This window comes from Phycodurus eques, chromosome 15 (genome assembly GCF_024500275.1).
Source record: "Phycodurus eques isolate BA_2022a chromosome 15, UOR_Pequ_1.1, whole genome shotgun sequence".
NCBI lineage: Eukaryota > Metazoa > Chordata > Actinopteri > Syngnathiformes > Syngnathidae > Phycodurus > Phycodurus eques.
Genome location: NC_084539.1, coordinates 9,690,602 through 9,704,296, shown reverse-complemented (window position 1 = coordinate 9,704,296; position 13,695 = coordinate 9,690,602). Strand labels below are relative to the sequence as shown.

The 13,695-nt window shown below is 39.6% G+C and overlaps 1 protein-coding gene across 1 annotated transcript; it reads left to right on the top strand.

Moving 5' to 3' along the window:
- Positions 1 to 248: 248 nt before the first annotated feature.
- Positions 249 to 9,019, top strand: oacyl (O-acyltransferase like). The gene is made up of 16 exons (XM_061699250.1): positions 249 to 263; positions 312 to 420; positions 1,203 to 1,336; positions 1,431 to 1,509; positions 1,585 to 1,720; positions 1,787 to 1,962; positions 4,469 to 4,681; positions 4,764 to 4,866; positions 5,096 to 5,197; positions 5,277 to 5,442; positions 5,522 to 5,601; positions 5,676 to 5,786; positions 6,791 to 6,914; positions 7,001 to 7,187; positions 8,662 to 8,804; positions 8,897 to 9,019. Exons 1-16 carry the CDS (start codon positions 249 to 251, stop codon positions 9,017 to 9,019), a joined length of 2,001 nt encoding a protein of 666 aa, XP_061555234.1.
- The last annotated feature ends 4,676 nt before the right edge of the window (positions 9,020 to 13,695 follow it).

Genomic DNA, 13,695 nt, shown 5'->3' with positions numbered 1-13,695 from the left:
GTTTAGGAAATTAATCACCTTCAACAAGAGTCATCTTGAAGCAAAGGCGCTAATCGTGTTGATCCCGCAATGATGTAGCGACACGCTAGATCTTTTTTGTTCACATCCTGTGTAATCGAATCCTTTGCACACCTGATGTGGAAAAGCAGGTGTGATTGAGTCACAGTTACCAAGGTAGTTCTTCAACCCCCCCCCCCCCCCCAAACTTTAAATATCCGCTCCTGTAAAAAGATGTAGGCACTTCTATAATGGCCCTTGGTTGGGTGAGTTTGTTTCTTTTAGCAGGTTTAACTTCAAGGGCACTCCTGAAGACAACACAGTCGTTGCCCAACTTGCCCGTATCCCAAAAATGTGCGATGGATACCAATACTTTCTTGTGGGAAATAAGACAGGACAAGCCCAAGGAATACGCTGTTCTCAGTAAGTGGTGTATTTCTTTTTTCATTACACTTGCAGTGTTTTTGTTTTGTTTTGTTTTTTTCTCCCCATACGGGAGAAAAAATAAGAAAAAAGGTATTATATACCTCAAATATAGACGTGCTGTCATTGACGTGTACATGAAAATGTGGTCTTGATTGAAGAACACAGCATTTGAGCGGCTCCAATTACCGGAGACAAATTCCTTGTGTGTTTTTGGACATACTTGGCAAATAAAGATGATTCTGATTCTGATTCTGATTTTACTTACTGTCCCCAATACAAATTGATTGAGGGCCGATTTTTGGCCACAACCCATCAAAAGGGAGCTATGTAATATGGAAGACCAAGAGTGCCAAAGATAAATATAGAAATAAATACATAAATAAATACATAAATGTGCCATGAATTATTTAATTATTTTGGTATTTAATTATTTCAATATTTATTGGAATATACTATTTTGAATAAAACAAACGTATTTATTTGAAATTAAGGTAAGTAACGAGCACGTTACAGATGTATATTACTATAGTAAAAAATAAGTGTGGCTGTGGAAAAAGCATTTTAAGATTGATATAAATGTCAATTTACGGGTCAGAAAGGTAAGCCACTCATGTGTTGAACAATTGCTCTGGGGGCCAACAGGGCAACCACACAGTCTTTAATGGGATAGTAAGGAGGTGAACGGCACTCCCTCCCAGACTAAGTTGAACTAAATCTGTTTCAAATGTAAACTGTAGTGATGTGTTTTTTGTTGTTGTTGTTGTTGTTGTTTTTTCCAGTGTATGATGCTTTTGGGAAACAGGGTAGCAATGTTGAAGGAGGTAATGCAAACCAGCCTGGCCAGCTGCAGCAGTGTCGCTCTGCCCATAATCCTTCCTTCTCTGGACAGTACTGCCAAGTGTTTCTCAAGCAGGTGAGGACAAATGATGCAAACTACAGTGAATCATATACCACCTTGATTGAAAGATTTTTTTTTTAATGAATTTATTTATTTTTTTAATTTACAGGGAACCATCCAGTATTTTGTGGGTATCTGTGTCCCAGACTCTTGTGATGAAGAGGAGGTGCAAACGTTGGTGCTGTACGGTCAGTTTATTTAAAGCGATGGTGAACTATATACATAATAATAATAATAATAATAATTTTTTTCTCGCTTAACAGATACATTTAAGATGGGGCACAGATCCCTCATACAGCAATTACCTTCTATTCTGGTCAATGAGTCCACTCAGGAGATGTTTATGACTCACTGTTTGTCTAACAGCATTGCCCCTGATGCATCAGATGTCGCGTGCCTGTAAGAGGACTTTATCATATATTGAACGTAACCTTTCAGCTTCACTGAGCCTCTTTTTTATTGCAGGTTTGTAGTTTGCACAATGCTGGCGATTCCCCTTGCGGCCACGCTGTTCTTGGCTACAGTCACGTGGCAACGGAACCGAGCGGTGATGCCAACTACAGAGTCCGTCTGTTTAAGCACTGGCCTCAACCAGTATGGCACCCTGAAGACCAATGGTTCTATGGGTGGCGAAGTGAGTGGTAGTACAACAGAGGCAAATAGTAAGTACAAAGTACTGTACTGGCCAAAAGACTAGAGCCAGCATTTGGTTATGACTAGAAAGCAAAGCTGGGCAGGAGCAGCGTTACAAGTAGTTGCGCTACTACTAGTTGAACAACTACCACTAAAAGCTATGATGATGAGCAGCGTGATGTGCAATGTTCTCTCATTTACTAAATAAAAGTAGGGCTGCGTTTCACAATAGAAACGAGTAAATAAAAAGAGAACTTAACTTAGGAAACAAGAAAAACTTAAGAAGCTGAAGAAAAAAAGTTTGAATCACCTCTTTTTTATTTGGTATTTTGACACAACAACGAAGTCAAACACATATTTTAATTTAACAAATCTTAACAAATGAACCGTTTTAGAGGTTATGTTTGTTCAAAACCTTTGTTTTGTTTCATAATGGCATTTCACATATATCACTTTTTATAAGTGCTCCCAAAAGGAACTTCCCACTGATAAGTACAAACAAAAATGACACGGATCATTCCATTTTAAGCGTGGTTTGTTCCAAATGTTCTCTTGCTTCATCTGTCATTTTCTGATATTTCTCTGTCTTTTACTAAACTTCTTTTTTGGCTATGGTGTGGGTCCATATGGGACTGTTTCTGGGTCTGGACGCGGACTGCGGTCCACCATTTAGTGACATTTTTTTTAAACAATGTCGCCACAATCGACCAAGCCAGAGTGAGCTGTTTAGCTCCTTAGCTCGCTAGCTAGTTAGCGCCCAGGCTAGCGAACGTAATGAAGAGTTAACTTTCCCTAAAGTGTCCCAGTTTTGTGACTCTACGGATCCAAAGCCGTTTCGCCAGCGGCTTGCCGCGTCGTGAGTGGCGCGCCGGGTGTTATGTGATAATGATATGAAAACCCGCCTTCCTTTGCCTCTGATTGGCTAGCACCAAGGCAGGACTCGTACTTTTAGTGGATAGTTATTCGCTGAACCACTTCAGCAAAACACACACACACACACACACACACACACACACGTACGTACGTAAGCAATGATGTGCGTCTGAGCGTCAATGGATGCAGATTGACCATGTTTTATGTGTCCCTCCTCGTTTTTGTGCGTCTCAGACGTGGGACACACATGAAACGAGATCTCTGCATACATGACCACTCTACGATGCTTTGTGAAAATCTTTTTTTTTTTTTTTTTTACAAATTTTTAAATCTTGTGATACGGCTTAATGGTTTTATTCTTATTATGCCAAAATGAGTCCTGTTCCAAGAACCAAATTTGGCAACCAAAGGCCAAGACTCCCACCCTTGTCCAGTGGCCAGCCCACATTTACCCCCCAGAGGGAACGGGTCTAGACCCGTGTCCCCTGCCCTGTCAAGGTATGATACCCAAGTTTGGTTGCCTTCATATTCTTCCAAATCCCTATTTGTCTTGGACAATTTTGCCCTGGGAGACCCGAGCGGGGGCATATAGCCCATTACAAAATAGTTCCTAGGATCAGTTTAACCTCTCCACTGAATTAAACTGGTAATTCACAGATGGAGCATCTATATCAGTGGCTCCCTGGTGAGGTATTCTAGCCATTTAGAAACACAAGGAGACCTTTAGTCAGATCTAGAACACACTGGAAGGACTATGTCTCAAAGGTGGCCTGGAAGCATCTCGCTGTCCAAATAAAAACTTGAATGGGTTCCTCCTTAGACTGCATTCTGGTGGAGATAGGGTTCCCTAGTTGGTTTGTCCTCAGGAGTTTTCTGAATTACTCTTGGTCCTGTTAGGATGGAATATTTTCCACTTGAGAGGACAGTACACTCATATCTGGAATACTGTCTCCTCCCAAGGACAAATCAAAATCTTACAGCCTGTTATTTTTATCTCCATACACACATAGAATTTTGCTATGATTTGCAATGTCTCAGTCAGTTCTGACTAATTCTCATCAACATTCGGGGTGGAGGAAAAATACTATAGAAGGAAGGGAAAGACATGAGAAAAGAGAGAATGCCCTGGATTCTGCATGTGAGTGGTCCACATTCTCCAGCGCTGGCATGGCCACTGTTTGTATTCAATTGTGAACTGTCCTTGAAGACTCCTGGATTCATTTCCCAACTGTCAGACTGAAGGAACCCAGGAGGAATTTGTCCAATCCTAACAATCCATGACCAATTAAACATACACTTTTTCCTCAGATCACTCAAAACCCATCATCGCATTAAGATGGCTGATTTAGTTGACGTTGATTGGGTATCAACCTCAGTTGTCTCCATGCTGACGTTTTTTGGGCATGTACAGCCGGGAGATCTCAGGACAGAGCTAGGAGATGCTGGAGGGACGAGATCTGGAATGCCCTGCTGTCCTCCTTGTGGAGCTGGTGTAGGTGGACAGAAGTGGGGAGGGAGCCTCCCTGCTCATACTGCTGCTGAGCGGAGGATAATGAATGAAAGCTGGTTGCCTAAGATGTTTTTATAGTGCACTGTATAATGCACAGATTCTGTTGCCTCATTGGGTCATGTCTCCCACAGACAGCAGCAGGCATGGATCTTCGTGTTTTCCCAAAAGCTGCGTATACCAGTGCCTCCAGGCCTTCTCCCTTCAGACGACGAGCCGGGGTATCTTCAGCACCTCCTCAGGTTTCCCCGAAGACGGTTACTGCTCCTTGAATGGCATCCGCATCCTCAGCCTGTTATGGATCATGTGCGGACATTCTGCACAATTTCCTGTGATAAATAACCTGGGTACAAATGAGCTAAACCTTGCCTTACGAGACTTGTAGGTTCATTCTCAATTGGGTCGTTTAAATGATAATATCATTCGCAGATAACTACAAAGACTGGAAGAAAACAGTAGAAAGCAGCCCTCTTTATGTGTTTTCTCTCAGTGGGCCTGTTTTTCTGGCTGTAGATACCTTCCTACTGCTGGGGTGAGACTACAGCTGCATTCCAGAAAACTGAGAAGTCGGAAATTGTGACTTCAGACTAGGAAAACGGAGATTCAGAAATCTTGCGTTGGTTGGTTGTCAATTCTTTGCAAAAATCTGAGCGAGATATTCCCGACATCCCAGGAGCCTTGAATGCAACACAAACAACATAAAAACAAAACGACTGAAGAAAAAGATTGTTTCGAATCCTTGAGCATTTTTTGTCTTTCAGGGGTCTACTTAGCGCCAGGTCTCTACTGGGCTCCATCCAAAGTGCTGAAGACAAGCTGAGTCCTGGTCTGGTGGTGGCCTACCTCTTCAGGAGGTTCAAAAGGTTATCTCTTGGTGCTGTGATCGAAAGTCATCATGGAAACGGAACACGTGAACTGTCTTTTTCCGTTTTTCCGTGACAGGATCCAGCCGCTGCATATCTTTGTAATGTGTCTCACCGTTGGCCTTATCTCTCTGGTCCACTGGGGTCCTTACTGGTTTCCATTCATAGACAACTTGATGGATTGTAAAACGTACTGGTGGGGGAACTTGTTATTGATTAGCAATCTCCTCCCTGTCCATGAGATAGTAAGGTCAACCAGTAGCTCCTAAAGATTCTCATTTTTACCTTGAAATAGTTGTTCATAGGAACCCAACCTCTCTGCAGTGTGTTCCCTGGACGTGGTACCTCTCTTTGGACTTCCAGTGTTATGCCACCACTCCCCTACTGGTCTATTTCTACAGATTGTATGTCCAAACTATTTAATGCATAATTCAAAGATCAAAACGGCACTCAGTTTATCTACTGCGTCCTCCGCCAGGAATAGAGGTGTCTTTGCAGCCATGGCAGGAGGCCTCCTGTTGATGACTACGTTGGCTGGTTCTCTAGTCACGGGACTCATGCAGCTGCCCGTCTTCCAGCCATCTACGCTGTAAGACCGCGTGACCATAATCCGGTTCTGATGCTTTTCTAGGCAAACACATGAAAGTGATACAGGTTTAGCTACTGATGAAATTCAGCTCTCAACTCAACCCGGTTTTACAAAGAAGTATTGGAGCCACATTGATAAGAAAAAAAGTATAATTGGGAGAGAAATTAATCGTAAAATTACAAATGTACATTCAGAATTTTCAGACAATTAAGTTGTAATTTTCCGAGAATGAAGTCCGCATTTTTCAAGAATAATTTTGTAATATTACAAGAACAAAGACATAATTTAAGGCTGAATAAAGTTGTAATATTAGGAAGAAATCTTGGATTTTTAAAATTTGTATTCGTTGAGAATAACATTGCTTTTTTTAGATTAAATGTTTAATATCCATCCATCCATCCATCCATTTTCGGAGCCGCTTCTCCTCACTAGGGTCACATGCGTGCTGGAGCCTATCCCAGCTAACTCCAAGCGAGAGGCGGGGTACAAACCTGAACTGGTCGCCAGCCAAATGCAGGGCACATGGAAACAACCATTCGCGCGCACATTCACCCCTACGGGCAATTTAGAGTCTTCAATGAACATACCATGCAAGCTTTTGGGACGTGGTTGGAAACCGGAGTACCCGGCGAAAACCCACACAGACACAGGGAGAACATGCAAACTCCACACAGGCGAGCCCGGATTTGAACCCGGGTCCTCAGAACAGAACTGTGAGACAGACGTGCTAACCAGTCAGTCACCGTGCTGCTCTGTGAGATTGAAGTTCTAATTCTTTAGAATGATGACTTTCAAGAATATAAAAATATATAGATACAAAAATAAAGTATATATTTGATAAAAATGACTACAATAGACACGCTGACATTTACCCGCTCAAATGACTACTTTAATCTATGAATTTCTTTTTTTCGTAATATTGCAACATTATTCTCATAACATTGCTTGAAATTTTTTACCTATGAATAAACTGTATTAACTGTAGTCATGTATCTATGTTCTAGGACATCAGAGAACTATGTCCTGTATTATTATGTGAAGCCGCACACCAGATATGGACCGTTTTTAATAGGAATCTTAACCGGAATATACCTGTCGACTAAAAAAGGCCAACTCTTAAAGCATAAGGTTGAAATCGTCTCCTGCACTATTAAATGCCAAATCTACCGTGTCTGCCATCACACTCACACGCTTGTGTTGTGTTGCTGCTCCAGTGGCAGGCGGTGCTTGGTTGGTTGTGTTGTCTGTCAGTCTTGGCGGCGTTGATAGGATTGGCCTACGCCCTGCGGGGGATCCCTGCGCACCCTTCCCTGCCGCATGCTCTCTACCAGGGACTGCACAGACCGATCTGGGGTCTGGCCATCACCTGGATCATCCTGGCCTGCGAGGAGGGCTACGGAGGTAAACGATGAGCAGATGCTTGAATCGGTTTGCTAAAATGTGCACTCTTACAGGAGTAAGGCAGCAGGATTGATTGAACATTTTAGGAATAGGAAAACATGAACACCCGAGATGAAGTCTTTTTTCCCCTTTGCATTGAAAGCATCATGCTGTCATGCTGATGTCGCAACGACTGTAATTATCATAATGGCGCAAGCCGCAAAGGCTGCATCAACATGCAATTCAGACCTGGCATTGTCCCGCTTCAGCCAGTTGTGTCTGACAGGGTCAGTAGGATAAATCGCGGCTCTGCTCTTATGCTTCTGATGTGCCAATCTACTGAGAATGCAGTGTGAAAAGGGCTTCTGATACCGTTATTAAAGTAGTCATGCGCTAGTTTTTTCTTGTAAAATTATGACAGGCAATGATGACTACTTACTGTATTCTTGTCATATAATGACGTTACAATGACTATTCTGGCGTTGTTTTTTAAAAATATTAAATAATACAAAAACAGTAAACATTACAACTTTATTTTTGTAATATGATGACTTTGTTCTTGTAGACCACTTATTTTTTGTCCTTAAAATTGTGGCATTATTTTTGCAATGATGACTTTTATCATAAAATTACAATGGAAAATTAAGATTTCCCCCCATAACGTTACAATGTTTTGTTAGTTTTTCTTGTAAAAAAATACGAATTTGTTCTCGTAAAATTAAGATGTCACATGATGACTTTCTGGGTATTTCCACCTGCAACCTTTCCACTTCTTATTCTCGTAAAATGAGGACTTCAGATCTCGTACTAACTATGAATGCAGTTAGAAAGGGGCCACTAATATCATTGTGAAAGTCATAATGATGACCTTTTCCTCCCATAAAATGATGGCTTGAAAGTACATCTTTTTCGTAACAATTATGACTTCCTTCTTGTAAATTATGTATTTTTTGGGCCACTTTGTTTGCATAAAGTGTTTTTTTTTTTTTTTTTTTTTTTTTTATGAATTATGAATTGAGTCTAGTAGTATGATGATTTTTTTTCTGCGCAATATTCTTTTAATATTCTTTCTAACAAAGTTACAACCTAACATATTCCCTTTTTCAAAATCTGAATATTATAACCTATTTCTCATGTCATGGTTACATCATTCTCTTGAACCAGGAGTGCATTGTAAAAGGGGCTCCTGACCCCCTTCAAAAAGATTACACACACTGGAGAAAAAAACAAAAAAAGAAAATACAAAAAAACGATAATTGTATTGAAAAATAAACAATTGTACTTTAGGGCTACAATAGAATAGATTATTAATTGAGGTTCACCAACAAAGATATGTACCTTTAATAAGTTTAGTTTATATTAATGTTAACTATGTTAAATTAGCTGTTGTACATCAGTTACCCTGGAAAACAATAATGAGTGACATACTGTACGTAGAATGGATGGTTTTTATATCCCATGAGCCTGCTTTATCAACATTTCTCTCCTTCTGCAGGCTTTATCAATAGCCTCTTGTCATTCTCTCTGTGGGTCCCACTGGCCAGAATCAGTTTCGCCTGCTACTTGATCCATCCTGTCTACATCCTGGTCTACACCGGACTACAAGAGACACCCATCCACTACACGGACATCAACTTTGTGAGCTCTGTGCTACTTTGTACCGTCTGCTGTATTAGTGACTTCAACGGTTGCAGTGTACTATATGTCTGGATGTGGTTGGTCTTCTTTAGATGTACCTGTTCCTGGGACACCTGGTGCTCACACTTGGGACGAGCGTGGTCTTAACAGTTCTGGTCGAGAAGCCCTACGTCCTCCTCAAATGGAACCGTAAAGACGACCCACCTCAACAATGATTAAAGCCATCAATCAACTACCAATCTTGTTATTTTGAGTCGTAAGCTTTAAACATTTCTGTCATTCCACCAATAAACAAAACACTTTTTTTTTTTTTTTTTTTTTTTTTGTGCAAGGTTGTTTTGGTTGGTTTGTTACCAGGATTACGCAAAAATATTCAATTCATTGTTACTACACACATTCATTCAGTTGTTACACTCTGCTTGCATTGGGGCATTATCACATTATGTATTTTCCTTATTCTTGTATGTCCCTTATAACATTATGCTTTTATTTTTTTTAATCCCACGTGTTTGGGTTTTATCTCATAAAGTTAAGAGATTATGTAATTACAATTTTATTTTTGTACTATGACTTTTTTCTCTGAATATTACGACGTAATTCTCGCGAATTTATGTATTTTGGTAGTAAAAATGAACACTTTTTTCTCATGATGACCTTTTTCTCAGAATATTATTACTTTATTCTTTGAAAATTTGTTGACTATTGACTTTCTTTCATACGAAATATTACTTCATTCTCGTGATATGACGACTTTTACCTCACAAACTTGGGAGCTTATTTATGTAAAGATTTCCCACCCACCCATCCATCCATCCATCCATCCATCCATCCATCCATTTTCTGTGCTGCTTATCCTCACAAGGGTCGCGGGCATGCTGGAGCCTATACCAGCTATCTTTGGGCAAGAGGCGGGAACTGGTTGCCAGCCAATCGCAGGGCACATAAAAACAAACAACCATTGGGACTCACATTCATGCCTACGGGCAATTTAGAGTCTTCAATTAACCTATCATGCAAGTTTTTGGAATGTGGGAGGAAACCGGAGAAAACCCACGCAGGCACGGGGAGAACATGCAAACTCCACACAGGCGGGGCCGGGGATTGAACCCGGGTTCTCAGAACTGTGAGGCAAATGTGCTAACCAGTCGTTCACCATTTTCCACCCAAAACATGATCATTTTATTCTCACAAAACATTTTTTAAAAACGAACTATAATGCTATAGTTTTATCTCATATAATTAGGAGATTATGTAATTACGACTTTATTCTTAACCCATGATAAAATTTTGTTGGAAGTCAAAACTTGTTCTCATATATTTCTCATGCAGTACTGTAGTATATAAAAATTTGTGATGAATAATGACTTTTTCTTACAATATTATGACTTAACACTACATATTTAAAAATCTACGACTCTATTTTCAAATTCTAAATACTGTACTTTTTCTCAAAGATAAAAGATTTAACCCCCTAAAAGAAAAAGAAAAAAAAAAGAAAAATCGCTCCCCCAACCATCCACACTGCACCTCCACCTGACGGACTTGCCTGCATACTGTAAAAACCCATACGAAACAATTGCTTTAAAAATCCATGAATCACTGTCGCTGGTGTGCGAGCCGGGATACAGTGGGGGTCCACTCTCAATTCAGTCTGCTCAGTTTGGTGCATCGGCACCAACAGCAGCAGGAGTGGTGTCGTGCCCACACGTCCACATTTTGGAATCAGATAGTTTCGAATAGCTGGACCTTGGCTGTGGTCTGTGTCCTTTTAGTTAACGTGATAGTGACGCTTATGGGATTCACTGCTGTAATCCCGTTCAGCATAATGGCATCTGTGATGTGTTCGCTGCATCTTCCAGAACAGTGAGTCACAAGTGGCACTTGACATCCTCTCTCATTGCTTACTTAAGTCCTATTTTAACTCATGGCAGTTCCTCACCGCCAAACATGGTTCTCTTTCTTTCACATTTTGGTCGAACCCTTCGCTCTGATTCATTGATTCATTAATTGATTCTGATTCAGGGAAGGCAAAGCAATGGATCGTGGACATTTGATCTGATCCACAATATGTTCCTGAAAAGAACTACAGGTAACTGTCATGAAAAGCATGAATTCATGTTTTCATAATAAAAACTGAAATGGCCGCTGGTAGGTAAAAGGTGTCCACTCGTCTTGATGATATTCAAGAGAATTTTACTGTAAGATTAGAAATTTATTCTCAGAAATTACATTTTTGTTGTAAAAATAATGGCTTTGTTTCTCAGAATGTTGCATGTCTTCTTTTTCTTTTTTTTAATAGTTAGACTTTTTGTCGTTAAAAATTATTAATAGATTACTTTAGGATTTACCTGGTAACATTCCCAACTTTTTTTGGTACATATTATGATTTACATCTTTGTTCTCGCTTATGAATTTTTTCATAGTAGGATTTTTTTTCTATGAGTGTTTTCTTTTGCATTACTATGACTTTTTATTTTCATAATAGGACAACTTTATTACGTTATTAAATTATGTATGGTTTGTTGTAAAAATACCAGCCTAATTTTACTCATATTAAATGATTACATTACGGCTTTATCTCATAAATTATGTTTTTGGGTTTTTTTGTCATCAAGATTATGACCTAATAGTCATAATATAATACTTTTTTTCTTGTAAAATTATGGTTTTGGTCCTGCAATATAATCTCAGAATATCTTGACTTTCTTCTTTTGATAATTCAGGTTTTCCCCCATTACTTTATGACACAATTCACATAACATGAAGTTTTCGACTTTTAAAATGTTTTTTAAAATGACTGTGGTCTTACAAAATAATTTAAGATTACCACTCTAATCATGACTTTATCTCATGATATATTTGTTTTTTGTTGTAAAAACAACAACTTTATTATCATAATCTGACAATATTTTTCTTGTAACATTATGATTTTGTTCTTGTGATATAATGACTTTTTTCTCATACAATTATGACTTCTTTCTTCTAACAACAACGCTGAATCGTGGACCACTGATGGCCACACAGCATGACGCGCACCGGTACACATGGATGATTTTTTTTTTTTTCCCTCCTCCACCTCGCCCCGCGACGTGCAGCCGGCAACCGTGAGGCTGACGGCCATAATGCTATTTTGGCATCTCTATCGGGCACGTAAAGGGCCACAGGGCGGCGGAACCCGTCCGGTCTGTCGCTGCCTCGCGACATATTGCGTGACGGCAGAGACACTGTAACCAGAATAACACAAAACACATTACGCTTCACGGAAGATGTGTTATTTTTAGTTGTGGGCATAGTTTGAAGGCCTATTGCACGCTATGCTGCTAGTAATGGGTTCAGGTTAAATAATGGCCACTGCATGGACTAAGGGTGCTTGGCGTTTAAATAATGGGCGAGGGCCTCATGCTAGAAAGTATAGACCCCAGCCCTGTGATATCACACCACAGTTAGTTTATAGCTCTGTCCAAAAAAAAAACAGTCAACTGATGAGGATAAAGAATTTTAAGCTATATCTCAAAATATAGCTAAAAAATCTTTACTAAATTGTTCACAGTCTTTGCACGTTTTCAGCAAAAAAGATTTAATGTATTTAGAAACAATGCACGGCTATGGGTTTGGTTCAACTTTAAAATGACTCATTTATTCTCGTGATTTTTTTTTTTTTACTAAAATTACTCATTTGTTCTCTTATTATGGTTTTTGTTACTGAATGCCTAAATAAAAATAAAAAAATTATATTTTTGTCCTAAAAAAACGTATCCTTCTAACATTGTCTTTTATTCTCAAATTATACATTTATTCTCTTAATATGAGTTTGGGTTACTATTACTCTTTTCATATGTTTACAACTATATTCTCAAAAAATTATAATTCTTTTCTCCTCAAATTTGTTCTTCTCTTCTTATAATATCAAGACTTTAAAAATTCATAATAAAAATGACTGTACTTTCATATTCCATTCTGCTGACTCTCCCACGCAGCGTCATAACAACAAAACACGGGAGTGACGAACACGTTGGACGTTCAGCATCACTGGCCCGAACCCCCCACCCGTAGGCCCCTCGAGCCTGGGTGCGAGGGCAGACGGCAGGCTGTGCAACAACACGGTGTAAAAATACATCATGCTGTTGTAAGTGGCCACTTGTCTCACGCTTGAGTGCATGAGTCCAATCCAACACGCCAAAACAACATAGCGCACAAGGTGTAACATGTCTGTACGAGCGCCATTACAAAACATTGCGCTTCTATTTTCAGTTAACATTTCCATTCATACAGTTGCCAGACACCACTAACTCATAATTAGTATTTCTCCACATATCCCAAATGTGTCAAATTTACCAGGAAAAACACATACATTTGTTAAAATTGACATTTTCTTGTCAATTTGTTTAACAAACTTTAATTTTGTTAATTAAAACTATTCATTGGATTTCACAAATTGAGTCAACATACTTTACTATACGTTAGGAGGGAAAATAATAAAAATCAAAGGAAAACTGCCAACAGGCAAAACAGCAACGTTGAAGGAGATGCAACGATTTGACAACAATGTGACAACAAGCTCCTTGCCCTCTTCATATGTGTGGGCTACTGGGTCGGGTGGCAAAACGGAAGCCTTGCCATACAAAGAAAAAGGGGTGGGGGTTGGGGGGGGTTAACAAAATAATATTTTCTATAGCAGCAGCAATCGCCTCCACTTGTTGCACTGGGGTTTGTTAGGCAGACGCGAGTATTGTATGGAGTTCCGATGCACTCTTGTGTTAATTTTACTTAATACTACTACTTGCTTCTTTACTTTTTAATAAGAAAGTAAAGTGCATGTCCGTTAGTATAGTGTGGCGAATAAGCGAATGTAAGCTACATCTGAGTCATCAACATTGATAACTAGAGATTA

Coding starts and splice junctions, on each gene's coding strand:
- oacyl (XM_061699250.1), top strand. Junction 1,721..1,786: donor GCATCAGATGTCGCGTGCCT/GTAAGAGGACTT, acceptor TTTTTATTGCAG/GTTTGTAGTTTGCACAATGC. Junction 5,443..5,521: donor TCCTCCCTGTCCATGAGATA/GTAAGGTCAACC, acceptor ACCTCTCTGCAG/TGTGTTCCCTGGACGTGGTA.